The sequence below is a fragment of the Radiomyces spectabilis genome (genome assembly GCF_025331425.1).
Source record: "Radiomyces spectabilis strain NRRL 2753 chromosome Unknown BYT42scaffold_2, whole genome shotgun sequence".
In the NCBI taxonomy this organism is placed as follows: domain Eukaryota; kingdom Fungi; phylum Mucoromycota; class Mucoromycetes; order Mucorales; family Radiomycetaceae; genus Radiomyces; species Radiomyces spectabilis.
Genome location: NW_026251927.1, coordinates 1241434 through 1267590, shown reverse-complemented (window position 1 = coordinate 1267590; position 26157 = coordinate 1241434). Strand labels below are relative to the sequence as shown.

Below are 26157 nucleotides of genomic sequence, written 5' to 3'. Positions count from 1 at the left end.
ACTCCACTTGACTCTCGACACCATATTTATTCGTGCAAACAAAAAGTACACTCTTTTTGTATCCCTTTTCTGACGATGGGGAAGGATAAGCTTCACAGTCAGCGTCACATATCGGCTCCCGTTCCTCCACGATTATGTTTCAACGGACAGAATCAAGCGGTGGATCCCAGCCACCCCTCACCTTACTATGACACTATGTCAGCATCGTCACCGTATAATCAAAATGGTAAGACATTGCCAAGTACCCTCTTATCTCTGTACAAGCATCAGCTGATTTAACCTGAGAGCTTTCTAGCATTCTACTATCAACCCACACCACCACCACAAACAGTCGTTGTTCATCAAACACCCTCGAGATCTAAAGACGCTTGCTGCTGGGGTTGGTAAGTACAATAAAGTAGATCAAGTTGTCTACAATCCTCCTTTCCTCCACTCGATTCACCTTGTTTTTTTCTTCACATAGCTTGGCTGCACTTTGTCTGTGTTTCGCTTCAGAAGAATGCTGCTAATCTTGTTTGCTCAGCAGCCCACATTCAACAAGCCTGTAAATTACAGAAAATAGCCGCTGGCGGCTTTTAATTTTGGATTTGCTCATCGAGAGAAATATTCACCGAAAAGGACAAAGAAGCACATGTACAGCATACATAAAAAATACCATCTCGGCTTCCAAATGACGCATTAGAAAGACCATGTGTAGCTCTACGGTATTTGTCGATCGAATTCCATGCTATGCAATTTTTAGACACGCAGGTCACCAACCACAGCATACTATAATCGTCTGTCCACTCTTTTTTCTTTTTTCATCAACGGATCATGTCATCACAATATTCAAAAGTTGTAATAGCAATAAAAAAAAGCAAGAATACGGAAGATGAATGTGCATGGATAGTTTTTGCTGGAAGTATTCCTAATCAACCTGAAAAGATTGTATACATGGAGGGCTAATTCCTTATTTATCATCGTGGGTCCGCTCATGCTTCCATTGGAAAAAGTTGCATCGAAATTGTTCAACCGGTCCATCTTCTGGTCCCACAGGCCTAAGTTCCGTGATTTCAGTTAAAGCTAATAAAGTAGGACTGGTTCATCGCATCAAATACCTTGAGCATATATAGAAGCGGCGTCCCTGATTGGGTCCTTTTTTGTTCACTTTCAGTTCTTTGCACGGCTCGTTGTGAACACGACAACGAGGCGCGCTTGGTGGCACAAACATCGAATTCCAAATTTGCTTGGCTTCTTGGCGAACTTGGGCTTCATTGATAAGCGAATCAATATCGATATTTTCCTCCGCATCTTCCTGGGACGATTCGGTTTCCTTGGGCAACTGTTGCGATGATTCCTGAGACGATTGAACAAAGAAGGATCTGAAAACTTTTTGACTCCCGGGAGACACGGCTGTCGATTTACGCTTTCGATTTAGGACTGGACTGGGCACAGATGAGGGATGAGTAGCAGGTGCGTGAGTGGTGGGTATTGGGGAAGGACTTTGCACGGCAGAAGATGGCGATGTGTCCGAAGACGCAGGTGAAGGTGTATTGGTGTCTGAAGGCTTTTGAGCCTGCTTGCCGAAAAAGAAGGACAGCTTTTTTTGCTTGTTTGAAAATTCGGGAAAGTTCTTGGCAAGCAGGGCCGAAAACTCGATATTCTTGGAAATCATTTTCTCGTCCAGCTTTTCGATGGTTCCGTCATCATCCACTCGTCTTTCGTCCAAGAAATCCGCATATACCGGACAGTGATCCGATCCGATGATATCAGGCTGAATGTCAGAATACTTGAACCATTTTTTCAATTCCTCAGAAGCCAGAACATAATCAATGCGAGTGCCTAAATCAAGCCGATCAGTGACGTTTTTGGTGGTATCCTATCCTAGCAAGGCGGCATTACCGAAATTCGCAGGCCTAGAATGTATGTTAACTCCAAATTATGCTGTTGATCATAACAGGAAAACATACCTTGCATTCAATCTCGTGTTCCAACCTGTGAAATCACCCAATGTCAGTTATCTTTTAATGTTTGAAAAAAGCACCCCTTGAAGCTTACATGTATACATTCCCCGCCGGCCAGGATGATAAAAGCGGCCCATGTCAATCAAAGGCCCTTTGGGGGCAATGATCTGGTCCACCCACCTTCGATGAGGCAGATCCTTAAAGTCAGTAATATTATTTTCTTTCATGCTTTTCTTTGGATCACAGTGATCGATTTCTTCATGCGCCGCGTTAACATCGCCCACAAGGACCACTTGTCTTCCTTGTTTGAGATAATCGTCAATCCGTTTACGAACGCATTGATGAAAATCCATCTTGTAGATTTGTCGATCTTCCCCAGCGTGCGGGAAATAGATGTTGAACAAGATGAATTCATTCAAATCCATAATAATACATCGGCCTTCGGCATCCAGTGCGGCTGGGTCTGTCTTTAAGGTGGCGAGAAACTGGTCCATTTCCGGATCGTGAACACGCTTATTCCGTACTCCGGTAATCCCTTCTTCTGTCCACTTGGGTATGATTGTGTTTTTTACATAAACGGCTACTCCAGAGTAACCGCGTTTAGCTTCGGAGAACGAGAAATAGCCATCATAGCCGGGAACCATGCCCATCTCCCGCGTCAGTTTCGATCGTTGACATTTGATTTCCTGCAAGCTGCATACTTCTTAACATTCACTGCTCGTACAACATGCCTAAAGACTTGCCATATAATGTCTGCATTCAAAGCGTCAAGGAGATTCTGTATGAAGCACAATAAGAACAAAAAAAAGAGAGAGTTGCGATCAAGCAATAAAAAGAGGCCTACTTTGTACGATTTCGTCTCTGACCATGGATAATATTGCAATGTCGTTGCCAATCCATTAATGTTCCAGCTCAGTATTCGCATTATGAAGGATCGATCAACAATGACAGCATTGAGGGAAGATGTCGAGCAAGAGCAAGAGCAAGTCACAAATACCGGTATGCATTTTGCCGAATTTTACGCTCCCAGTTCCTCTGGAAATTCAAGCCATTGATCTGCATAACAGACTCATTATGGACATGGGCGATTGTTATTCCCTTATATGTGTATTTCAACCTCTATGCATCCAATGTTGCCAACTTGGCTAAAGGTCTACTATATTTCCAGTCACTGATGCTCAAAAAAAAAGCCAAACATCGCGTAACGTTTCCTAATCTATTGCTCTATTGCTCTTTGCTTAACGGCTGACGCGGATGGAATGGTTTGGCGGCCTTGTATGTGGAAAGAAGCCGGAGGAATAAGTTGGATGACACAAGATTTGAAAGACGCGGCATAGGAGCGGCGGAAGGCGCTAGAAAGTCTTGACAGTGACACTCATGTTGTGTAGCAGAAATAGCGAGTCCGGTGCTGTTGCTCAATGACACAGACTCTGTCAAGTTGGCCAGCACAGCCTCATTAAACAAATTGGGTGGCCAAGCATGTCAATAAATAAGCCACTAAGCTCTTGAATCCTTCATGGTTCAATAAAGGCAAAAACTATTACCATTTTTTCTGTTGTAATTGGTGACGATACATCCAGCCAAATTACATTCTAAATGGGCATGCTGTATGAATTAACTAGCTGAGGCACTGAGTAGGGTGACGCGACAAGAGATGCCATGGCATGTTGGTTTGCCATACCGTGTAGCGGACTCAACGGTTGCTAGTGTATCCATTGGCTTCCGAGATCCGGTTCCGGTAACGCAAAAGATCCAGTGGGCTCGTTTGTGTTATGTTGGAAGGTTGGTACGGAGAATAGACATCAAGGGCTCGGGATCTGGATGTCCAAGTCTTGGTAGAGAAGGTTATAAACACATTATCGAATAGGACAGCTTGGATCAAATGAATCGCTCCATAAGTTTATTTTTGTAAAGCAGCTCATTGGTGGAACTTTTTATTGGATTTTATATTCCCCGCTTTTTTCATGCCAATTTTTTTCATTTTGGCCAGGAAAAAATTGATAAAAATGGCAAATTGAATAAAGCGGGATTGAAAGATGCGCAGCATGCTTATAAAAAAAATCGTTGAACACTTTAGGTTCTTGCTATTGAATTTGCTGATGTAGCTTGTACCTGAGCCGAAGCATGCAATTCATTTGTTAGCAACTGTAATGATTTTGTAGTTCCTGAAAAAATTAGCATTTGGTTCTCTGTGTGATTTAATTTTATCCAGCGATTTGCTCGAAAAAGGTCATGTTACCAAACGGCCACCATTCAGATGGAGTCTCATTTCTTCTGTACGACGGGCAGATTGCTTCAAAAGATAACATGTATATATCGATTGCATGAACCACATGTCCGTTGAAAAAAAATAAATCCGCAAAATGGTCCAAGAGTACCAAGCAAGCAAGAGGCTGCTTTTTAGACGGATCAATTCTGCAATTCTACTACGCTTCTGTAAAATAAAGTTCAGCATGGCAGTAAATTGTGCCTATTTGGTCAGCCAAAGCCCCAAGGGATTCATTGACCGTGGTGCCTTAATTGCCAATCAGGTACATAAAAAAAAAATCAAAAAAGGGTGACGGGACCTTGAACTGTACAGCCATTTCTGTGCTACTGTGCTCGGTTCCTATCCAGATTATGTTTTTTTTTTTACAGAGAACGGTTCTCCTTTTTTTCTGACCACGCCGAGATTAATTAGTAATCGGTGGCAACGGTGATACAATAGAAATAATGAGATCCAGGGGCAGTCGAATGAAAACAAGATCTCTGTCATGACAACATAAGTATAAATAGTGGCAACATAATGAAAAAAACAAGTAACTTTTCCTGCAATCAGTATATTCACCCAACCGATCTTTTTTTTTTTTTCCAAAACCCATAGATATACCCCAATCTTTTTTTTTATTTCTCATTCAAGAGCAGGTCTCAATCGCAATCTCTTTTTTTTTCTATCATGAAGCTGGTTCTTCTCGTGTACATACTGATGGCCCTCATGGTGACATCATCCCTCGCCGTCCCACTTGCCAAAAGAAAACTGAAAAGCTGCTACAAGAAAGCGACTCTGACACAGTAAGTCAAAAAGTGGTTAACGAAATAACAAGAATCAAGAGAGCCTAAATACATTACACGCTGTAGATACTGGATACCGAAAGAGGGTGACAAGGACATGACCAACAATGGCAAAATTGTCACATTGAGCGGATCAAAAACCAAGAAACTCAAGACAAAACATGGTGACACCATTGCCAAAGTTTCAAAGACCACCTACGAGAAATTCCAAATGGAAGGCACCGGTTTGCTGAAAAATGGAATCATGGTCAACCTTGACAGCGGTGATGATACATTCATGAAAGTCGATCGTAAAAAGGCTCCCTATGGCTTTGGCAGTGAGGAAAACAACCCATTGGTTCCGTGGGTGAGCGTTGCAAGCAATGATCTGAAACCAGGCACCAAGCTTTATATCAAGGAACTCGACGGCGTTAAGCTACCCGACGGCAAGAAGCATAATGGCTGTGTTCGCGTCGATGACGAAGGCTGGAGCTTTGGAAAATGTCAACTCGATTTCTTCGTTTTACAGTATTCGGCCTATTCGATTCTTGATGATAAACTTCCCGGTCATGTCACAGTGGAAGAAAAAGATTGCGATGTCAAAAATCTTGTCACATCCCAAGTTAAGAAATGGGCCGTGTTGAACAAATAAAACCACCCTAGATTGTACATGTGCAATAAAAAAGAATCATTTTTCTGCTCCGCCATTTTTTGTTTTCATTTGCTTTAAACTCTACTACTTTTGGACTTATTTCAAGGCTGGAAAAAGGGCAAAACAAGCGGAAACAGAAAATGACATCGGAAATCAAACCCTCATGGATTCAAAGATGAACAAGTACACGTGAAAAGAAAAGATGAAAGCAAATTACATTTTCATACAAGATACATACAATAACAAACGTGATTAGACTACGATGGAATAACGAAAAACACAAACAACAACGGACTTTTTTGAAATATTGTACAATAACCGAAAGCAAAGAAAAAACAAGTAGAGCGAAACTTTTTGACAACAGTAAAAAAAAAAAAAAAAAAAAAAAGGAAATAAATGAGGTAGTAGGGTGGTGTAAGTAGGGCGAGGCAAAGTGTGGAAATATTGAAAGATAAATGGAGTGAAAGGAAAACGTGTCGCTCCACCGCGGGAAAAAGAACAAGAGTCGAAATAGAATGGATATGTACATGAGGCAGTGTTTTCATTTTTAAGCGAGATACTCGTCATCGTCATCATCATCACCGTCGTTGAAGTATTCGGAAGAAGGGGTGAGGGGGGGAATATAGGTGGAATCTTGCAAATCATCCGGCTGGAAATTGAGTTCTTCAAGTGGCTCTTCTTTCATTGGCATCAGAGGCCGATCTTTGGAAGATTCAGGTTTGCGGGACGACTTGGCGGATGAAGAAGAAGGTTCAGTCATCGATTTGAGTTTTCCAGATTTAGGACTAGTGGAACGTTGTGAATCCTTTTTGGTCTTCTTTTTCCGCGGTTTCTTGACTTTACGATGCGGCCATTCTTGTCGGAAGATGGTAAAATGTCGTTCACATCGAGGACATCGTTTAGGACGCCAGTCAGTGAATATTGCACTGGGGCTCCACGTCCACGTCGCCAACTCATTCGTCAATGACACATCCGAGCCTACTTGTTCCGAGATTTCCTCGCGTCGAAGTGTACGTCCACATGCAATACAGCACAATTCTTTGTTGCTGTCGCCTCGCTCTTTCTTGGCTTTTCTGATTTTCGGGGAAGAAGGCGCTGAAGGCGCTTCGGATGACGGTTCGGAATCGGACCAAGTGGAGAGTTCGGTGCTGCATACCGAGGAAAGATCGGATACATCGTCAAATAGATCGTCCATATCTGACACGCCTTCGTCAAATAATTCGTCCATATCACGTTTCCAGTGATCGTTCATGGGAAGATCTTCTTCCTTGACTTCGCACTCTCTGAAACGAGGAGACAATCCGACCGCCGAATCCGCTTTCGCATCATCCGTGGAGGAGGAGAATTCAACGCTTGAAAACGACGAATTAGGGGTGCCTTCTCGAAGTCCATTGACGAGATGGGTATCACTGCTTCGTCGACCGATTCGGGTGGTGGCATCACGATGAATTTCCGGACTCACAATGACGGTAATCCCTTCTTGTTTGGCCATTTCAGGTGCCACTTTCATATATTCCGCATCCATCACCGCATTGCAAAGCACATCCAACGGACAGTCGGAACCTGCGGATGAAGCGGATTTCACTTCCACATCTTCATGCATCTCTTGAGGATGAATTTCGGGCGACTCCGTGCCGCATAAAAACCCGATCCGCATTACCATAGGCCGTGGGGCTTGCTCGGTTGGATCGGCAAGGGGACTGGATATTTTGGGTAGATTCTCTTCGGTTTCTGTCTTTTCTGTTTTTACCGTGGCGCAGACATCCACGGCCGTTTTCGTTTCAATTTCCACGGAAGAACGTTTGGACGGCCTTGATCGTGATGTAACATAATCTATGATGATAAATAGAAATCATGAGTGTCCGGTCACCCTACCTCAGATGGGGTGCATGAAAAAAAATTACCTTCGTAGAAAGCCGATTTCCTTTTTCGCGTGCTTCTTCTTCCACTTTTGCTGGTAATATATTCTTCTGCGACAGGCTTATCGGGCGATGCAAAGTAACCGGTACTGCGCCTTTTCGCAAACAAAAAAGTATCAAAAAAGAAAACATCAGTATGCCACGTTGACTTCTTTTGTCCTAGGATTGCGTGATGCTTACCGTTCGCATGTGACACATCGACATTCGCAGTTGTTTTCACCAAAGTAGTGTTTACCATAGAACGAGGTTAATTCTTCGCCACATTTAATTTCCTTGATGACTTTAAAGGTGATGGTATTTTGTCCTGAAGCAATAAACTGGGTCGCATACATTAGCTCCAAGTCATTGAACCAATCAATCATCCCCTTTTCCCAAGTAAACATACCTTGCAATTGGAATCGCAGTCATGCTAAGAAAAAAAGAAAAAACAGTGAGACCTCAAATCAACCTGCGGTGTGTGGACGTGGTGGGCACTTACATTCACAAATCGCGCCGGACCAAGGAACAGACAATTGCAACCTTTTCTCGATGACCACATGACACTGATATCGCGATTTCCTTTTTTCAATTCGGCATCCTGTTTTGGATCAAGACACGCAATCATGCCCGTCAATAACCGCATTTCATCACCGACATGCCAGTCCTTGGTCGCTATCAAGCAAGCCTCCACCCTTCGGCCATTATTGCTGTATCGTCGTGTGTCGCCAATTTCAAAGCCTGCATTGGGCATATACCTAATAACGAAAAAGCAAAAAAATTCAGCAAGGCCGAAAGAGTCATTTGTTTCAAGGATGAGTCATGCTCGTTCTTACATATACAGATAACGTTTCATGTGTTGCACAAATTCTTGTTGTTGTTTAGCGGTTTTCGAGGCAAGGTAGTGGCGAAAATAATCCATGCTAAAAAAGGGATGCGTTGTCCAAAAATGTGAGTATATCATTCTCAAATGAAAAAGAAAAAGAAAAATTGACATAAAAAAAAAGATAAACAATCCTCATCCGATCATTCCCCCATTGCCCAGAATAACAAAAAACCAAATAAAGGAACACCCAAACAAAAAGAAAACAATAAGGCGCGTCAAATATCGGTAAATTGTTCTCGTTTCCCTCCTTCCTGTCGTACAGCACTTTTTTTTTCCATCTGTTTCGTTGTGTCTTTGGGTGAAAAGCTTGAAGAGCCAAAAAGTTGAATCGAAATGGTGTGGGATGATGTGAACGTTACACGGTACTAAAGTGGAGGCGCCCAAACCACCAAATCATGACCTCGTGTCACACCTTGGTTTCCGCCCGTGTCATCATTTGAACCAGTATGCTTACAGCTTGACGAAAAAAGATGATCACATCCATATTTCCCTCTTTTTTCCCACTCTTTGTAGACCGGTCGCTGTGCAACGGTTACCGGAACCGATATTGGTGATTGGTGCTTGTCAGGGGGAAAAAACCGTCGGTGGTGAATGCGTCACCGGATGATCCAAAGTCCACAAAAAATTCGATAATTCGTAAATACCAGTTTGAGCCGAATCATGATGACGGAAGGAAGAAAACGAGAAGGGAAAACGGAAAGCAAGCCAGATCATGCCATGTCAAAGGAGAAGAACGAAAAGGGAATCATCCGCCAAAAAACTTTTTGCTTTTTCTTCCGATAGCCCGCGTTGTCAGAGGGCGAATCAATCAAACAAATATGCAAATCGATTCGGCATCCGTTCCTTGTCTTCCTGTAGTAAAGCCGGCCCCCCAAAAAAAATTCAAGTAAAAGAAACCCACCACAGTCGCAGAAGAAAAAGTATTCCGCCCGAACCCCCCATGGCCTTTTTGTGAAAAAAAAAGAACACAGAAAAAAAAAAAAAAACTTACGCTAATAACTCAGCAACCGCATCGTTAAGTTTTCCTTTACCCAGAATATCTCGTTGAATGATATCGAGGACTTTTTGACATGGTATCCGTGGGCGTCGATGATCGTTGTTCATCTTGGTGGTATCAAACCAGAGGTAAAGGGCATCCAGGAATATGTCTGTGAATAAATCATCGTATTTTGACAGAAGGCAGAAGTCCATGGAATGTACTGGCTGCATGTCATGAATAAAATGTGTGTATATGATATGTATAAAATGTGTAAAATATGCGGATAATTGGAAAAAGCTAAAGTGAAAAAATAGAGAGAAATCAAATAAAATATGTATACAAAGGAACAAAGCAAACTTAAGGGTAAAGGAACATAAAGAGAAAAAAAAAAAAAAAAAGAGAGAGAGAAAAAGAAAGAAGAATAAAAAAAAAAGGGTGAAGGTGGGAAAGAAAAAAAAAAAAATCCATTCACACATATACACACACAAAGCAAGCCAATATTCGCAGCTTCACGTGATTCTGGTGCGAGCAAGGATTTAAAGTCCGATGAACACAAGAAAACCATTTCATTTGCCGCTGGGCAATCGCTCGGTGCGTCGCCGTTTGCATTTTTTCTCTCTTTCCAAAAGCAACCCTGTCCTTTTTTTTTTCTCACCTGCTTCTGCCACTTGAATAGTCTTTCATTCAGTATCACATAATGGACTGATCTACATTTTAGCAGGCAACAAGCAACAGAAGCAGCATTGCCTGGAGTCATTTTTAATCCACAAAAAGAATTTCATGTTTTGTATCTTTGACACCATCGGCATGATTCACCTGTATACAGACAGGGTCAATGACATCATTCGGATGAGCTGTCGGCTGGTTTGCGTCTCATACTCTCAACTAGCCAGTGAAGTATGAGGATGTGTATTTTTTTTGGTGGCAAAAATGGATTTTCTCATGCCTTAAAATGGTTAGCTTGTGATTCTAGGATTGTCCTTTTGGATTACACACCACTTGTCGCTCGTTCATCATGGGCGGGGCCAATGCACGCTCAAAAATGATATCATTCATGTTTCATTTCAGCTTTTTGTCCGTCAATCTATTCCCGCTTGTCAGCTTCCCTGCTTGTCAAATTTGAACGGAAAATGAGCCATTGAAAAATCAAACTCCGCCAACGAGCGCGGCATCCAAGCTTTTTTTTTTTTTGACGAGTCCCATCCATCAAGTATGAAGTAGCCCTTTTTGAACAAGGCAAAAGAAAAAAGAAAAACGACAGTGCGGAAGAAAAACAAGGGATACATGTGCATCTGAGAAATATATAAAAAAGAACGGTTTACCGTTTTTGGGCATTGCTTTCGCCTATTTCGCCTCAAAAAAAACCGTAAACTTGGCTTGGTTTAGAAAAGGCGGAAGGGATCACGTTGCCTTGCAATGCGCCCTTGCCTTTATTTCGATCACACCCACCGGTCCGGACTCCCTCTTCCTTTGCTTAGATTTTTTACACCCAAGATGAGTCGCCAAAGCACAGACTTGCTCAAAGGCTCCATTCTGGAATCCGATTCCCCCGAACCGACATTGCTAAAAGTCGCCTGTCTTGACCCAGAGTAAGACGCTTCACCTCCAACTTCCAAATACTCCGGCCTCTTGGCTGGGCATTTTCTTTTTATTCCCACTCGATTATTCGCTGAATAAAAAAAAATATCTTTGCTTTTGCATAGACGTGATTATCACACTCAGTATTGGCATAATGGATTGGGGATTACCCATGAAATCAGCATTTATCCACCAGAGAAGAACTATAAAACCGAAAGCTTCTTTTGGCGTCTAAGTGTCAACGACGTGAAAGCCAACTGTAACTTTCCCGTCTTTCCAGGTTATGATTGGTAAGTGCCTTGTTCATTTTTTTTTGAAACGTCAGGGGGTTTTTTTTTATATCATTTTCATCAATGATCCATTTTGCATAGTACGACCGTCATTTTGCCAAAGGGTGGGAACAAGTCTACTTTTTTACTAAATCATCAAGGAGAAGAAGTGTCCACCAATATTAAGCCGCTTTTTCCTTACAGCTGGAATGGTGAATGGTAATAAGATACCGACTAGGTTTAAACCGACTCGTTTATTGACCGTGATGTATTTTTTTTTTTTTCGTGCCTTTTTTTTTTTTGACGATTAGGGCCACGAGTTGCAAAGTGAATCATCCTCCGGTGACTTACTTACAGTTCATGCTGAAGCGTGATCTGGGGACCGCGCAATTCAATGTTGATAAAATCGGTCAACCGGTATCCAATGAAAGCGGAGAAACGGGCAAGAAAATGATTCTTGGATCATTTGCTTTGGTCTATGTCATTGAAGGCCATGTCAGAGTGGGATTAGATGAGAATCACTTGAACGGTCATTCGCTCGTCTTATCTGCGGGACAGACGCTTTATGTGGAGCGTGATGAAGACGCAAGTCCAACAAGCCTTGTCATGCAGGCATGCGACGAATCAGGTACCGTAAGCAACTCGGATCTGGGTAAGTGTGAATGAAAGTGCCATCAAGGCTCATTGTGCTTCGCCTTTCTCTTTTTTTCCTTCCTTCCTTACCATCGTTTTCCTTTTTTCCTTTTGTTGCTATTTCAACCGTCAGATGCAACGTTGGTCACTATTCAGATCACGGAATCCAAACGCCAAGCTGCATCGACCGTATCCGATTATTTTGGCATCTCCAGTGTGCCTACTTCAGCCGGCGTGACTCCCCTGATGAGATCATCTGCTGAACGCACCGCTACATCACCTTACGAGATGGATGCACTCAGTCGTCGTCGTGAGCCCCGTCGGAAAGGATCGCTCGTAGTATATGATGACCAACCTTTGTGGAATCTTCCCCAGGAATTGGCTCAAAAAATGGTAGCAAAAGAAGCAAGTGCATCGGCGAGTGCCATGCCTACCTCCTTTGATGATGTCGGTGGCGAATTGGCTTCCGTGCTCAAAGGTCTCGCCATTGACGAAACACTGAAACGGGATACCACTCAAATGTACGAACCACCGGCTTTTGCTTTGGCGCATCAAGACACGGATGTGCCTCCGCCAGTGGTTCGCGATCGTCTTGTCATTGAAGATTTTCCGAAACACAGTATCAGTACAGCATGGATCAAAATGATAAAACAGGGGCTCAGTGAATGGGTTCGATTGCCAGTGATTGTATGTCGAGGGACAGAAGAAGGGTAAGTATATGATAGATGTCTACCGGGTCGTTTTTCGTGTTTTTCCTTTCTTTGACTTGGTATCGTAATAGCCCAGTGGTCGGTATTACAGCAGCAGTTCACGGTAACGAGCTGAATGGTGTACCGTGCATCCACCGGTAAGTTGCACATAAAATGGGATGGCTGTACACAAAAGAGTGAGTGTGTTCAGTTAATAATGTCTTCTTGGGGTTTGCGGGGCGAAAACAGAGTGGTGTCGGAAATTGACGTCAAAAAACTTCGAGGCACCGTGGTGGCTGTCCCTTGTGTCAATGTCACCGGATACCTCAAATTCACTCGAGAATTTGCTGACGGACGTGATCTGAATCGTCTTTTCCCCGGTCGAGAGGATGGGTTTTCATCGCAAGTGTTCTGTTACCAGTTGATGAACAAGATCATTTCCCAGTTCAATTACTTGATCGATCTACATACCGCCAGCTTTGGTCGTGTGAATTCGTACTATGTACGAGCCGATATGGTGAGTGCAAAATAGAATTTACATTATCCATCGTAAGATGACGCGAATCAAGACTCCTCATTCTCTTTTTGCCGTAGAACGATCCATCTTCGGCCGTACTAGCTCATTTGCAACAGCCACAAATCGTGTTGCATAATTCCGGCCAGGATGGTAAAACTATTTTTGTCCCCAGTCAAGTATTCTCGCCTCTCTTTAACCTTTTTTTTTTTTTTTTTTTTTTTTTTTTTTTTTTTTTTTTATACATCACAGGTACATTGAGATCCGCTGCATCGGCTCGAGGTATCAAAGCCATCACAGTGGAAATTGGTAACCCACAACTGTTTCAAAATCAATACGTGCAAGTAAGTTGCGAGAGAATGACATGATCCGCGTGATGGAAGAAGAAATAGATGGAGATTGTGAAACTCACAAACGAGTGTGATTGATAGTGGTCTTATGTGGGGGTGATGCGTATTTTGGATCATTTGGATATGTTTTCAATGGACGAGGAGGACGAGACGGAAGCTGGCGTCATTCCCAGCCCACCGACAACGATTCTCTGTTCCAAGGGATTTTGGATCTACACGAAGACTGGTGGTGTACTAGAAGTGTATCCTGGTGTCAATACGATTATACGTAAAGGAGATTTGATCGCTCGTATAAAGAATATTTTCGGAAATGTGGTGGATGAATACTTTGCTCCGTGTGGAGGCATCGTCATCGGACGAAGCTCCAATCCGGTTGCCATGTCGGGAGATCGAATCATCCATCTCGGCGTCATCAAGAAGAAAGGAGAAACCTTACCCAAAGAAGCCAAAGAGAATTATTGATAAAGTGCAACATGTAAACAACCCCGACATTGAGAGAAATATCGAACGGAAGAAGATTGATGTTAATATTTTGTCTTTCTAGTATTATTTACAAGGGAGATCGACAATGTAAATCCAAATGAAAATTAAAGAAAAAATGCGGAAGTATATATAATGCACTAGGATGACTGATCAGCGGGAACGGTGGAGGGATGGTGACACGTGTAGTTGAAAGTTTGATGTTGATGAGTATAATACTTGGGCTGATGATAAGCCGGAAGATATGGGACTCCGTGGTCGAGAGGCGTGTCTTCGTCAAAATGATGAAATGAGGAAGCAGTTGATGAAAGACCGGAAGACATGAGCAGCGAAGGAGTAGGGGAAAGATTGATATGTTTCTGTCGAGTCTTGTTGCGTTCTTCAATCAAAAGAGCCGCTTCCGCCTCGTAGTCGCGAGTGGGATCAATCGGTTCGGGTTCTTCGGTAAACACGCCCAATTCTTCACAAAACATTTTGATCTCGGTGGTGTGGATATGATTCTCCGCGTCAATAATGGTCTCCTCGGGAGATAAAGCCCAAATATGAGTGAGATTCTCTTGACATTCAGAATCATCTAACCAATTGCAACAATCGCCATCGTTCACCCAATCGTCGTTTGTCTCAATATAATCGTTGTCGTCCGCCGTCAGTTGTAAGAATTCAATTTCCGGCATAGCGTGGGAGTCCATGAGGTAGTGCAAAAGTAGGGTTCATCCAAAAGAAGTTACTGAAATAAATAACAAAAAAGAGACAAAGATCACAAAATAACTTTAGTAAAAAAGGGAATAAAAAAAATTTTAGTTTCTTAAACAAAGGGTCGTTCACGAATGCAAGGCTTTTTGAATGGCTGAATTTTTTATAGTGGAAAATTTTCTGAAACCACCCTCGGAGTTTCCACCAACCAAATAATCTTATCACCCAGTCATTTGAATCGTGTACGGAAAATCAAGGATCTGTTCATCCAATGAAATCGTATGATTGCCCGAATTTTTAAATCCCCGCACTGATAAATGGGATGATACGGGATTTTCCACTAAATGCACCAAAATAGGCAGCGCTAATTCAGGTACCAAAAAATTTTGCTTACCAAAGCCGTGTTATGAAACTACGACAAAAAGGGAACGAAACCTTTCGATGTTCGCTGAAAAAAGGGGGAACATGAGGTCATGTTGCCCTTGTATCGGATGGTCTTCTATTTTTCTTACTTGTCGTTCAAAATAAATAGCACTCTATAGAGGCTTTTACCATTTACCTGTATACAAAAGCATTCAAATGCTATCAAAATGTAAAAATAGCTTTGCAAATACAAGCATTGAGCTACCACGGACCCAAGTGTTGTATAACTATATCGCCAACAAGCTGGACAGTTGCCGTCAGGAAAAAGCGTTCAAACCACACTGAAGCTATGCAGTTTTATCTGATGATCCGTCTTGAATAGTTCTCGCGATATTGCTTCATGATTTTCTGTGGCTGTGGGACTGTTATCGTAAGATCTTTTATTGCACAACTGAGGAAAAGTGATGATCAAAACAAACAGTTTTTTCCCCAATTTTCTATCAGATGATACCAACTGTATAATTCTCTCAATGCTGTTAAAAGTCCCAAGAACATGCTGTCACATTCGATTTACATGTTCTCAGAATCCTTATACAGTCCTTGGACATAACGCAAAGGGTTCATAACCGCATGACAAAAGATCGAAATCATACGGTAAGTTTTACGCCGACAGGCGTGGGGATGTCGTGTTCAGATCGAAGCAGGGTCATGCAATAATATGCCAAATTGAGCTGCATACGTGGCGCCACTGTATTGCTGCCATCTTTTATGGAATAATGGTTTAAAAGTGATTTTCTTCAAAACTCTCTCGCAATGATGAGCTCAATCATGGTTAACTGATCAAATATTTTTTATGATTCTGATTACAAGAGGAATAAATAATAGATTATACTTTGGGAATTGATTAATGTGTTTGTCTCCTGTTCTTGCAAAGCAGTGAATCGCGGCTCACAAGGTTTGCTAGGAACAGTCCATCATTGTTTGGAGAATGTCATGCGCAAATAATTTCGCGAATGCGTTCCTGATCTTCCTTTCTAAAACCAATGGAAACAAGGTACTTTTCGATCGATCCAAACTCCTCATCAATGAAATGGAGCACATCACGCATAGTCTGTTCAAGAAAAAACAAAATATCAATCGCATGCACTTCCATGTCATCGTATTTTGCCAACACCATAAACTTACCTCAGGTAATGCATTGGCAAAATCTTTCGAGAGACCGGCGTCCACCACGTGTTTCACCACATCGGAATAAATAGGGGCCAAGCCTGGTTGCGACATTGCATAATCTTTGACGATTATCTCAGTCGGTACGCCGGCGATCCCACAAACGAGAGCAGATACAAGTCCCGTCCTGTCTTTGCCTTGTGTACAGTGGATGTGGATGGGATAGTTGGATGGGATGGTGAATGTGTAGAGCGCTTGACGGATTTCGTCTTTGCAGTGCAACAAAAACTGCTTATACAGGTTGGGGACGCCCATGGGGGTCATGACCTCTCTTCCAACCAAATATCCCGCCCGTCGCCGGTTGCACATAATGCTGTATGCAATCACTCGTCTAGATAGAATAGGCAGGATTATTATGAGCTTATGCTTTCGAAGATTTCCTCTACTTACAGCTTTAAATATGGGGAACAGTTTGCAAAGACGTAATTGCGCTGGAATCCCTGACCGACAAAATCAATTCTGTACTTTTTTCTCAACGAAGTTTGTTTATCTAAAACATCCCTTTTCTCCACATCGGCACGTTTGGCCGACATGACTGTAAAAACATCCACCTACACAACAGTAATTGGCATAAGTATGTAGAATCATTCATCACCGAATGAAGCTACCCACGTCAACGAGTGCTGTGGTCGGAAAGAGCTGATCGATAGGGGATGCTTTTCCTTCTGCACTGAGAAAAACGGAAGGCCTTAGCGAAGGCGCAGATACCCAAATTGACTAGTCAGGCCGCCGGTGACTAGTCAGGTCGCTTCAAGTCAACTTACCGAGACCGCAAATCCAGTATGGTATGAATATTGTGCGACAAGATGAAATCGTTTACATCGTCGTGTTCCATGCCGTCCATGGTGGCGGATCGAAAGACCATGCCTTCTTTAATATATCTGTTCGGTGTTAACATGGAGCGCCAACGGCCAAATGTCAGACCTCAATGTACCTCTTCTGGCTGGCATTATCCGAGGTAGAAACTCCAATATCTCGAAAGTTGATCAAGCCGTGGCGTGCCTGAGAAGGATGGTTCATGTTGTTGGTGGCAACCAAAAGAAAGACCAGCAAGACGTTCGATTGAATATGTATTATGGAGAGCGGAGTTTTGTATTCGCAGACCCGCTGGTGGTTTGACAGCAGCAACCCCTATTTCTTTAAGCTTTTGGCGTAACCACGGCCCAGAAAACTGGGTGGAACCCGCTGCCAGCTACCGAGCAACAAGGGTGTATTCCGCTTGTTCACAAACCAGGAAGAATCACTTGATCTATCATGATTGTCTATTCTCGCAGTGATCCGAGTTTTTGGAAAATTCCAAAACGAGGTTTTACTTAATGATGATGACAACTCCATTTTTTCTCATCGTCATTTTGTTTAGCAATGTATGCTGTGTCCCAGTCTTGGCGAAACCTCCCCACAGCAACATTTTCTGAACTCTTATATTCGTTCGTCCGGGTTGGAATTATTCCATGCGTTGTTTGCTGATCTGCGAAGACGGCAGATACTCTACGCAGCATTTTGCTTTACAACTGGCCGAGATCACATTTTTTGGCCTCCGACAGGGCAACCTGGTCTCATACAAAGTGTTGCAGATTTAGCTGCCAGGCAATCATGGCTTTGATTGGTGCACCCGGCGGATGCAAGCGACCAACTGCACTTGCACGGAAAGAACCCCCGTTTCGTGATTTTGCCGTGTTTGTTGTTTTACCGACTGATCAACGCAAAGTAACCATTGCAAATCTGCAAGCTGCCAATCTCATTATTCCCCCATGCCGACCAAATGTGATAATGTCCGTGATGTCGGCGAGTCTTATATTTTTGCATATTCACTCCATGATACGATCTTTTCTCGTTTTGCCCTGTTCAACTGCATGATACGGCAATCGAATCCAAAAAAAATTTATTCTGGAGAAATCATCTTTTCAGGTCTGACCCATTCGTCAAATTCCTTCTCCGTCAGGAAGCCAAGAGAGCATGCTGCTTCTTTCAAAGTAGTGCCTTCTTTATGTGCTTTTTTCGCACATTGTGCTGCTTTGTCATAGCCAATCTTGGGGTTGAGCGAAGTGACCAACATAAGAGACTACCCCACCATTCATTAGAACAGCTTTCATATCATTTCTTTGCTTTATATTCTCACCTCGTTCATGATCGTATTAATCTTATCACGGTTGGCTTGAATACCGACCACGGTATTCTTGGTGAACGATCGAGAAGCGTCCGAAAGTAAGGTAATCGATTGAAGCAGGTTTTTGATAAGCACCGGCTTGAAAACATTCAGCTATATAACACCCATTTCAGAAAAAGCTTTAGAAAACATCCATTTGACGCGAATGCTGTGGAGGATGAGCTTACTTCGAATTGTCCTTGGCTGCCTGCAATGGAGATAGTAGTATTATTTCCCATCACCTGAGCGCATACCATGGTCATTGCTTCGCATTGCGTGGGATTGACTTTGCCCGGCATGATGGACGAGCCAGGTTCATTCTCTGGCAACGATAATTCACCGAGTCCACAACGGGGACCCGAACCGAGCCAGCGGATATCGTTGGCAATCTTCATTAAAGAGACAGCCACAGTATTGAGAGCACCGGAACATTCAACAATCGCGTCATTGCTGGCCAACGCTTCAAACTACACATGATTTGCGGTGAATATCCTTCAAGACAACCCACAAAAAGAAAAAAAGTCCAGTAACGACTTTTTGCCGTCGCTTATGCTGTAACGACTTTTTGGCATCGCTTTTTATGAGTCACGCACCTTGTTAGGAGCCGTTTCAAACGAATAGCCGGTCAATTGAGACACCGTCTCCGCAATCTTCACGTCAAAACCTTTTCGCGTATTCAAACCTGTGCCTACGGCTGTACCACCTTGAGCCAGACGGGACAGACGAGGAAGGGTGGCCTTGATACGCTCAATGCCATACGTAAGTTGTTGGACATAGCCCGAGAACTCCTGACCCAGGGTAAGCGGAGTGGCGTCCTGCAGGTGAGTTCGTCCAATTTTGATAATATCCGAAAATTCTTTCGATTTGGCATCCAATGCGTCACGCAAGGCTGTCAATGCGGGAACCAACTGATCATTGATTTCACACACAGCAGCGATATGCATTGCCGTTGGAAATCTAACCGATCCATCATTAGCACCCCCGGTAAACTATCCGGTGAATCGACTCGTTCCGAAGATCACTCACGTATCATTGGATGACTGGCTCATATTTACATGGTCGTTGGGATGCACAGGCGTTTTACTTCCAAGTTCGCCACCCAATAATTCAATGGCACGGTTGGAAAGAACCTAACAGCCCATTTTCACTGTGTCAATATCATGGCACGGTAAAGCCGTAAATCGTTTATCTTCAATGATTTCTTGCCTCGTTCACATTCATGCTATCCGTTAAAAAAAAAAAAAACAAATTGTTCAGTTTCTTTTGGAGTCGATATGCCAGGAGCTTTTGAATTTGGATAGCTTACTGAGTTTGGGTACCCGATCCCGTTTGCCAAACCACCAGTGGGAAGTGGTCCATGAGTTTGCCGTCAATGACCTCGTCTGCGGCCTGAACAATAGCATCGGCCAACTTTTTATCGAGGCCATAACCTACATTGATCAGAGCCGCTGCCTTTTTTAAGATACCAAAAGCCCTGATCAATGCTGGGGGCATTCTTTCGCTCGAGCCGCCAATCTCAAAATTTTGCAGGGATCTTGAACATACAATGATGCTGCATAAATATACCGCTTTGCCTCACTTTTGATTTTCGTCCGTTACAAGGACAACTAAATTACCGCTGGGTCTGTGCGCCCCAGTAGACGTTGGAAGGCACTTTAAGCTCGCCAAAGGTATCGCGTTCGGTTCGAAAGGAGTTGCTGGATGCCATCTTGTTTAGGAAAGTGAAAGAAAAAAAAAAGGCTCAAAATAAAGAGAGAAAAAAGGCACTAAAATTTGCCAATCCGATGTGACTTGCAGTGGTAACACCGCTTTTTATTTTTGGCAATGGGATGCTTTTTTCTTTGTTTGTTGCAATGTGCAAGTCAATAGTGTTTATTGTCAGTTGATATACTGATTGTGCTTTTTATGCCACTCTTCGAGAGAAACGTCGGGATACTCTTGAAAAGTATGCTTGGATGGCGGGACAATGGCCCAGTTTGCTTTGGACTTGTCATTCAGCATAATGCAATAGACATCTTCATGCGACAATTCCGGTAAAGGCGTGTCAATGGCACATGCCATGGGGTACACAAAATCCGAATAAGATTCATTGTATGCATACAGATGACTGCCGCATTCGCTGCAAAAATAGCGAATATTGCCACTGCCATGAAGGGTTAATGATATACAGCCGTCATGTTTGGCCAAAAAAAATCACAGGCAACAGCTGGGACTTACCAAAGTTCATTCGTTTCTTTATCACGAAGGGCTCGGTACTCTCTATCATTCTGATTAAGGAGAAGAAAAATATCGTGTGAAAGTGATACAACATACCGAACATGCTCTCGACCGTTCACCTTTAATGTTTTATGCTGTGTATCCCACCGAGTTAGTCAGTATCGATCCAACTCGCGCGTCGAGCAACTTTTTTTCCTACCTGTCCCATGATGTTAATTGCATAACCGCCACCACCTTGACATTTACGGCAAATAGAACTGAACAAGTCCATTTTCAGAGAATCATTCACGACCCTTTGGCGTACAATGAACACTGATCCAGATCGCTTACCAGTAACAACGCATAAACTAAACAGCGGAATGTTAACTTTTTTATTGTTTTTCGACAAACTTTAAACCCTCCCAAAAAAAAAAAAACATTTACCGGTGCAGGTGTATGAGAGGTAACGCTAAAGGAAACTTTTCCACAGTGACAAGAACCTTGTAATTCCATATTGACAGCAGAGAGCAATGCGAAATGCTTGTCAGGTCTCAAACGAAACTTTTTTTATATATTTCTTTTCAATTCTCCGCGGCCCGATGGACGCTGGGCAATCAACTTGACGTCACCTGTAAACTCCGTTACGCCACGCGTTGATTGGCCAATTAACTGTGACCGTGTCTCTTAAATTTTCGATTTTTGTGTAAATCCCAAATAAGGCCCCGGAGGCCGGGAACCCAGGTGAGGGTTCTTTTGAACCGTTTCCGATTCAAGGATGTTGTATTGCGATTACAGTTCATAACAGTGGGCTTTTTTTTCTTCACTTTTCACACTATTCATTGTTGCCGTTTTCTGCTTCTCAATGGCGCGATCTCCCTATGAAGTGCTTGGAGTGGGACGATTCGCGAGTCAAAAGGAAATCCGACTGAAATACTTGGACCTTTGTAAAAAGCATCATCCCGATGTTGCCAAAACTTCCGAAACGGACTTCCGAGAAATCACAACGGCTTATCAGCAACTGACACAAAAAGGCCACCCTGTCTCCTTATCTAATACCACCAGCGTTCATCGGCCTCAAGCTACCATGGCCAATGCCAGGTTATGGACCAATCGATCACTGATAGCCGGGTTCGGTCTCGCTGCTACCATTGTCGCCTATATCTTGTATGAACCTTCCCATCCTGAATTCGACCGTCCTCTCCCTCACCATCATACTGCACGTTCTGCTGAAAACTTTCGGCAATGGCGCAAGCAATAGAAAGAAAGAATTCTCGAGTCACGCGCCGCGCCATCTGGTGTGCTTACTTTTTTCTGCTATGGTTGGATGGATTCCAAATAGACAATCACTGTTCTTTTTCATTTTTTTTTCCCCATTTCGCCCTAAGAGTTTACCTTCTCGTCCCTTGTGTTGCATCCTTTTTTTTTATTTTTTTTCGTTGCAACTTATTGTATAAATAATATTTGGTCTATCAATCAGTGTTGACACTTTATTGACGTTCTCTTTCTTTTCACTCTTGTTATTTTCTTTTACTTCTTCTTCCGTGATAATTTCTCTATTCTATGCCAACCATTCTATCTCCTTTACCTATGAATTTGTTGTCGACAGGCACCGGTAAGTCTTCGTACCGAGATATCATCAAGCAACTGGCTGCCCAGTCGCCCCAACCCTACGGTGTCATTCCTCCTTTGCATAAATCTCGGAGAAAGAAAAAGCCCTCATCTCAGCATGAGTCCATGACGGATTCCACTTTGGTTCAGCGTCAGCGACTCTTGCGACGCATGTCTCATGTGGAAGATTGGGTGGTGGTAGATAGTAAAGAAAGTCTTCCCGATGAAGAGGAATTGGTACATAGTTTTTCTATTTCCGACAATCAAAAGAGTGCAACAGGAAACAAGGGCGAGCTCACTCATTATCCATCATCGATTGGCCTTTTTATTTCTGGTCATTTTAGGTCCATGAGTCGCTTTTTGGAAACTTTTTGTCAGCCGACGTGTTTACGCAGGTGTTACCGTTGCATATGCCACCACCTTCTTTGAGTGATCCCACCGCTTACTCCGAACCTAAAGAATTGCTATTGTCTTCGTCCAATGATCATTATCTTGCAACAGATCCATATGCTGTGAGTCCAAGGAAAAGGCATCCATTCGATGGGATTAAAACGCCGTCTACCGGTTTACAGGTGAGTCCGCACTGGACAATACCGGGGGTCCAAAAACTGTCAAGGCAGTATCACCGACGAACAAAGCATGGCATGAAAGACGAGGATCGCAAACGAAAGCGGACCATTGCATCCAAGTCGCAAACGCCATCCACATCCACCACGGCTTCGTCGGTGCTTTCATCATCTCCCCCTCGGATGTCGGATATTCATCAAATGCGATGGTTACAGACCATTGCCCACCTTAAGCGTTCCTTGGATCAGGTGAAATCTTCTCCTGCCAAGCGCACTCTGATTCCTATGCCGCCTCCTCCACCCAAGCGTCCCATGTCTCGACACCGACGATCCGAAGCCACGACTCAACCACGGTTCGATCCGGAAACCAATACCTATACCCGTGATACTCGGTCGAACCCTGATCATCTGAGAATGATATCAGCTGAACTGAACATGATGCGTTCACGCAAACTCTTGAGTCCTCTAAAGCCACGTGGATTTCTTCCAAGGCGCAAGGATCCATTCATACGCGGTACGAATCGTCGAGAATCCTGTTTGCGCAAAGAACTGTGACTTTAATTCATTGAATGTCGCTGCTTGTAATTTTTTTTTTTTTTTTTTTTGACTCTTTCCCTTTTCCAAATTTCCCTTCCGAAAAAAAAAGCCCCTCTCTCTTTTTTCTTCTCTCTCACTTACTCTCGCTTTTCGTTTGACCTTTGTTTTTTTTTTCTTCGCAACCAGCTCTCTCCTTTTACGAAAACGCCAAAGAATTCCGCCACGCGGCCATCACGAATTTTCATTATCAGAGTTTAAAATAAAAATACGATGCCTCCCCACGCGGGCGCGAGACGCACTCAGAAATATACTTCTTCTGGAAATGACTTTAAAACCCTGAAGCATCTTTACCGCGATCATTTGGCCACATTACGGGAATTGTTCCCCGACTGGAGTCAGGAAGACTTGGTATTCGTCATGCACGAAGCCAACGGTGATCTCGACCTCACCATTGGCCGCATCTCTGAAGGTAAAGCCCTTCCGCCTTCATTTGCTTATCCTAGTGATACCTTTATTTTGACATGGCAACTGACACCTGGGGTACTTTTTAAAAAAAAATATTTTAGGTCATGCAAGTCAATGGGGTCAAGTCAAGTCAAAGAAACCCAAAGCAGTCGCGTCACAACAACAACAACAACCACAGCAACCTATAAAGCAGGCCTTTACACACAGCGGTAAAAAGTCTTTTCCTCGTTCAAGTGGTATGTTACTAGTTACAAACTTTTCTTTTTCTTGTCGAATCACTTATCTTAACACCATTCGTAGACAGCATTCGTGGTGGCAAGACAAGGGGTACTGGTCGATCAAGTAAGCGTCGTGGTTTTTTTTTTTTCGTACAGATGAATTCATGTCAACGGGATTGACTAATGACGGGTATGGTGAATTAGATAGAGGAGGTCGTTTCGGTGACAGAGCCAATCGTACACAGCCGAGTCCCGCCGAACCCGAGCCTGAAAAGAAACCAGAAGAAGTAAAGCCGTCGTGGGCTAGTATACTCAAAGGCCCACCGAAACCAGAACCCGTCCCTGCACCTGAACCTGAAATTGAAGCCGCTCCTGCGACAGCAACATCCACAGAAAATGAAAAACCAAAGGTGACCGATGATGACGTCGCGGCCACATCGACGGAGCCATCTTTATCCAATGCAACGCCAAAACAACCCAGTGAATCCAATGACACAACAGAAGCGACACCCATGCAGAACAATGTAGAAAATCACGACGAGGGAGAGAAAGGAGATGAAGAGGAGACACCGAGGGATTCACCTACAGCTGACAGTGAATCCAAGGCTCAAACTGAAGATAAACCATTGAAGGACGATAAGGAAGTGGAGAAAGTGACCGATGAGAATGTGGAGTCACTCCAAGTGGAGAATGCGGCCATGGTGGTGGAGGAGACTTTGACCACCGTCAAGAAACCGGTAGTGAGACGATTGAAGCAAAGTGAACCGGTCGTACTACGTGTTAATCAAACCACCGAATTGGGAACAGTCAGTATGCAATTTGGCAGTCTTCATCTTGCCAATGGTGAGGAAACAGAACCGGACAAATCGATTCATGAAGATATACCAGAGTCGGAGAGTGTGGCCGATTCCGCTGTGGCGCTGGTATCGACACCAGCCTCAGTCCCTGCTTCTACCCCAGCCCCCGCGCCCGCCGCCGCTGAGTCCATGTCATCCTCAGGTGGCGAATCCATGCCTGTCTCTAACCAACAACAACAACAACAGCAAGATTCGTTGAATGCACCTGCAGCCGGTATGGCGGGCTATTCGCGAACTCCCGAAGATCATTCCTCATTGGCGGGTTATCAATCACAACCACAGGCATCGCTTCCTCAGGAACCGCCACAATTACAACAGCCGCAACCTTATCTTCCTCCTCATCAACAACAGCAACCACCTCAGACACAACAAGCTCAACCACAACCACCTTCGGCCATGGATCCCGTGGTCAATCATTACGCGCCTTACATGGCCAACAACCTTCCCAATACAGCCACTCTTTCCAATTTTGCAATGAATCCTGCCATGATCTCCTTACCCGAGTATGCCTTGTATTCATCCGGTGCTCAACGAGCAGCGGCTATGGTAAGCATAAAAAAAGGGAATTCATGAGGTGGAAGGGGAAGGGACATGGAGAAAAAAAGCAATCGCATTTTTTTTTTTTGGAGTTACAAGGTCTGGAAATACGGATGGAATGGAAGGAAACTCAAAAAGATGACAAAAATAGGGTTATTGTGATCCATCTATATACGGACAATCCCCGTCGCTGGCGGCTGCAACCATGTATACGCGTGACAAATTTAATTCTCAAGAACCGATGCCGGTCTCTTCGGGGGCGGTGGGCATGGTTCCGAATACACAGAATACGGCTCCGATGATGCAACAACAACAGCAACAGCAATCAGGATACGCTGGTATGCCTTACTATTCCTACTACTACATGCCGACGAACCAGTATCCCAACTATCAGCAATCGTATCAACCCACGTATGTGGGAAAGAATATGTATTCGATGTATGGTAAACCCGGCAATTCGCCCTATCATGATTACACTTCGCCGAGCTACGAGGATATGTTGCACCATCAGCAGGCCCATGGCATGATGCCATATGATAAACCGTATCCACACATGCCACAACAGTACATGCCTCCTCAGCCAATGCAGTTAAAAAATGATATGATGAATGGTTACGATAAATCATCGTCCCAGCAGCAACAACCCAATGTCCAGCAGCAACAGCAGCAACAGCAGCAGCCCATGGCCCCGATGTATCATCAACAGTTGCAACAACAACAGCAACAATTTTTGTATCCACATCAACAGCAGCAATTAGCACCCGCACAACAGCAACAGCAGCAACAGCAGCAACAGCAGCAACAGCAGCCACATCATCACCAACAAGCTCAGCAGCAGTATCCTTT

The 26157-nt window shown here is 43.6% G+C and overlaps 12 protein-coding genes across 12 annotated transcripts; 6 read left to right on the top strand and 6 right to left on the bottom strand.

Annotated features, from left to right (window-relative positions):
• Window positions 1–864, top strand: BYT42DRAFT_641749 (uncharacterized protein). The gene is made up of 3 exons (XM_051572564.1): window positions 1–226; window positions 296–383; window positions 464–864. Exons 1-3 carry the CDS (start codon window positions 76–78, stop codon window positions 507–509), a joined length of 285 nt encoding a protein of 94 aa, XP_051427178.1. The 5' UTR covers window positions 1–75; the 3' UTR covers window positions 510–864.
• BYT42DRAFT_556139 (Endonuclease/exonuclease/phosphatase) lies at window positions 865–2965 on the bottom strand. The gene is made up of 6 exons (XM_051566746.1): window positions 2788–2965; window positions 2038–2721; window positions 1950–1974; window positions 1882–1895; window positions 1098–1821; window positions 865–1037 (listed from the first exon to the last, which is right to left on the bottom strand). The coding sequence occupies exons 2-6, from the start codon at window positions 2591–2593 to the stop codon at window positions 950–952; spliced, it is 1407 nt and encodes a 468-aa protein (XP_051427177.1). The 5' UTR covers window positions 2594–2721; window positions 2788–2965; the 3' UTR covers window positions 865–949.
• A 1779-nt stretch (window positions 2966–4744) lies between these two features.
• Window positions 4745–6012, top strand: BYT42DRAFT_556134 (uncharacterized protein). Its single transcript, XM_051566745.1, has 2 exons — window positions 4745–4994; window positions 5061–6012. Exons 1-2 carry the CDS (start codon window positions 4879–4881, stop codon window positions 5623–5625), a joined length of 681 nt encoding a protein of 226 aa, XP_051427176.1. The 5' UTR covers window positions 4745–4878; the 3' UTR covers window positions 5626–6012.
• Window positions 6013–7491: 1479 nt separating this feature from the next.
• On the bottom strand, window positions 7492–8274 carry BYT42DRAFT_490179 (uncharacterized protein; the record flags this gene model as incomplete). The annotated part of the gene is made up of 4 exons (XM_051563986.1): window positions 7492–7639; window positions 7725–7861; window positions 7930–7953; window positions 8023–8274. The coding sequence occupies 4 exons, from the start codon at window positions 8272–8274 to the stop codon at window positions 7492–7494; spliced, it is 561 nt and encodes a 186-aa protein (XP_051427175.1).
• Window positions 8275–10732: 2458 nt separating this feature from the next.
• BYT42DRAFT_556125 (uncharacterized protein) lies at window positions 10733–14023 on the top strand. Its single transcript, XM_051566744.1, has 11 exons — window positions 10733–10974; window positions 11089–11253; window positions 11335–11451; window positions 11544–11884; window positions 11999–12575; window positions 12647–12712; window positions 12804–13071; window positions 13149–13221; window positions 13321–13412; window positions 13500–13893; window positions 13963–14023. Exons 1-10 carry the CDS (start codon window positions 10802–10804, stop codon window positions 13878–13880), a joined length of 2253 nt encoding a protein of 750 aa, XP_051427174.1. The 5' UTR covers window positions 10733–10801; the 3' UTR covers window positions 13881–13893; window positions 13963–14023.
• On the bottom strand, window positions 14024–14713 carry BYT42DRAFT_556123 (uncharacterized protein). Its single transcript, XM_051566743.1, has one exon. The coding sequence runs from the start codon at window positions 14585–14587 to the stop codon at window positions 14039–14041; it is 549 nt and encodes a 182-aa protein (XP_051427173.1). The 5' UTR covers window positions 14588–14713; the 3' UTR covers window positions 14024–14038.
• A 1232-nt stretch (window positions 14714–15945) lies between these two features.
• On the bottom strand, window positions 15946–16436 carry BYT42DRAFT_489683 (protein-tyrosine phosphatase-like protein; the record flags this gene model as incomplete). The annotated part of the gene is made up of 2 exons (XM_051563950.1): window positions 15946–16065; window positions 16140–16436. 2 exons carry the CDS (start codon window positions 16434–16436, stop codon window positions 15946–15948), a joined length of 417 nt encoding a protein of 138 aa, XP_051427172.1.
• A 1614-nt stretch (window positions 16437–18050) lies between these two features.
• On the bottom strand, window positions 18051–20103 carry BYT42DRAFT_186500 (fumarate hydratase). The gene is made up of 8 exons (XM_051562443.1): window positions 19944–20103; window positions 19634–19861; window positions 19534–19549; window positions 19354–19457; window positions 18921–19284; window positions 18516–18794; window positions 18301–18441; window positions 18051–18243 (listed from the first exon to the last, which is right to left on the bottom strand). Exons 1-8 carry the CDS (start codon window positions 20033–20035, stop codon window positions 18064–18066), a joined length of 1404 nt encoding a protein of 467 aa, XP_051427171.1. The 5' UTR covers window positions 20036–20103; the 3' UTR covers window positions 18051–18063.
• A 102-nt stretch (window positions 20104–20205) lies between these two features.
• BYT42DRAFT_490215 (Mss4-like protein) lies at window positions 20206–21036 on the bottom strand (the record flags this gene model as incomplete). Its single annotated transcript, XM_051563989.1, has 6 exons — window positions 20206–20470; window positions 20545–20582; window positions 20637–20678; window positions 20744–20801; window positions 20875–20891; window positions 20968–21036. 6 exons carry the CDS (start codon window positions 21034–21036, stop codon window positions 20206–20208), a joined length of 489 nt encoding a protein of 162 aa, XP_051427170.1.
• A 349-nt stretch (window positions 21037–21385) lies between these two features.
• Window positions 21386–21781, top strand: BYT42DRAFT_610476 (uncharacterized protein; the record flags this gene model as incomplete). The annotated part of the gene is made up of 1 exon (XM_051571397.1): window positions 21386–21781. One exon carries the CDS (start codon window positions 21386–21388, stop codon window positions 21779–21781), a length of 396 nt encoding a protein of 131 aa, XP_051427169.1.
• A 329-nt stretch (window positions 21782–22110) lies between these two features.
• Window positions 22111–23252, top strand: BYT42DRAFT_489614 (uncharacterized protein; the record flags this gene model as incomplete). Its single annotated transcript, XM_051563949.1, has 3 exons — window positions 22111–22375; window positions 22510–22560; window positions 22783–23252. The coding sequence occupies 3 exons, from the start codon at window positions 22111–22113 to the stop codon at window positions 23250–23252; spliced, it is 786 nt and encodes a 261-aa protein (XP_051427168.1).
• Window positions 23083–25432, top strand: BYT42DRAFT_186551 (uncharacterized protein). The gene is made up of 5 exons (XM_051562444.1): window positions 23083–23211; window positions 23421–23703; window positions 23801–23935; window positions 24000–24041; window positions 24122–25432. Exons 2-5 carry the CDS (start codon window positions 23505–23507, stop codon window positions 25345–25347), a joined length of 1602 nt encoding a protein of 533 aa, XP_051427167.1. The 5' UTR covers window positions 23083–23211; window positions 23421–23504; the 3' UTR covers window positions 25348–25432.
• The last annotated feature ends 725 nt before the right edge of the window (window positions 25433–26157 follow it).

Bases quoted from the DNA above. Each gene is read 5' to 3' on its own strand.
- BYT42DRAFT_641749 (XM_051572564.1), top strand. From the start codon at position 76: ATGGGGAAGGATAAGCTTCACAGTCAGCGTCACATATCGGCTCCCGTT. The intron at 227-295 runs GTAAGACATTGC...AGAGCTTTCTAG, and splicing joins GTCACCGTATAATCAAAATG to CATTCTACTATCAACCCACA. The intron at 384-463 runs GTAAGTACAATA...TTCTTCACATAG, and splicing joins GACGCTTGCTGCTGGGGTTG to CTTGGCTGCACTTTGTCTGT.
- BYT42DRAFT_556139 (XM_051566746.1), bottom strand. From the start codon at position 2,593: ATGGGCATGGTTCCCGGCTATGATGGCTATTTCTCGTTCTCCGAAGCT. The intron at 1,975-2,037 runs GTAAGCTTCAAG...GTGATTTCACAG, and splicing joins CCGGCGGGGAATGTATACAT to GTTGGAACACGAGATTGAAT. The intron at 1,038-1,097 runs GTATTTGATGCG...CACGGAACTTAG, and splicing joins CGCTTCTATATATGCTCAAG to GCCTGTGGGACCAGAAGATG.
- BYT42DRAFT_556134 (XM_051566745.1), top strand. From the start codon at position 4,879: ATGAAGCTGGTTCTTCTCGTGTACATACTGATGGCCCTCATGGTGACA. The intron at 4,995-5,060 runs GTAAGTCAAAAA...TACACGCTGTAG, and splicing joins AAGAAAGCGACTCTGACACA to ATACTGGATACCGAAAGAGG.
- BYT42DRAFT_556125 (XM_051566744.1), top strand. From the start codon at position 10,802: ATGCGCCCTTGCCTTTATTTCGATCACACCCACCGGTCCGGACTCCCT. The intron at 11,254-11,334 runs GTAAGTGCCTTG...CATTTTGCATAG, and splicing joins GTCTTTCCAGGTTATGATTG to TACGACCGTCATTTTGCCAA. The intron at 11,885-11,998 runs GTAAGTGTGAAT...TTCAACCGTCAG, and splicing joins CGTAAGCAACTCGGATCTGG to ATGCAACGTTGGTCACTATT.
- BYT42DRAFT_556123 (XM_051566743.1), bottom strand. From the start codon at position 14,587: ATGGACTCCCACGCTATGCCGGAAATTGAATTCTTACAACTGACGGCG.
- BYT42DRAFT_186500 (XM_051562443.1), bottom strand. From the start codon at position 20,035: ATGGCATCCAGCAACTCCTTTCGAACCGAACGCGATACCTTTGGCGAG. The intron at 18,442-18,515 runs GTAAGCTCATCC...GGTGTTATATAG, and splicing joins GCAGCCAAGGACAATTCGAA to CTGAATGTTTTCAAGCCGGT. The intron at 18,244-18,300 runs GTGAGAATATAA...ATGGTGGGGTAG, and splicing joins TTAATACGATCATGAACGAG to TCTCTTATGTTGGTCACTTC.
- BYT42DRAFT_186551 (XM_051562444.1), top strand. From the start codon at position 23,505: ATGCCTCCCCACGCGGGCGCGAGACGCACTCAGAAATATACTTCTTCT. The intron at 23,704-23,800 runs GTAAAGCCCTTC...AAAATATTTTAG, and splicing joins CATTGGCCGCATCTCTGAAG to GTCATGCAAGTCAATGGGGT. The intron at 23,936-23,999 runs GTATGTTACTAG...CACCATTCGTAG, and splicing joins GTCTTTTCCTCGTTCAAGTG to ACAGCATTCGTGGTGGCAAG.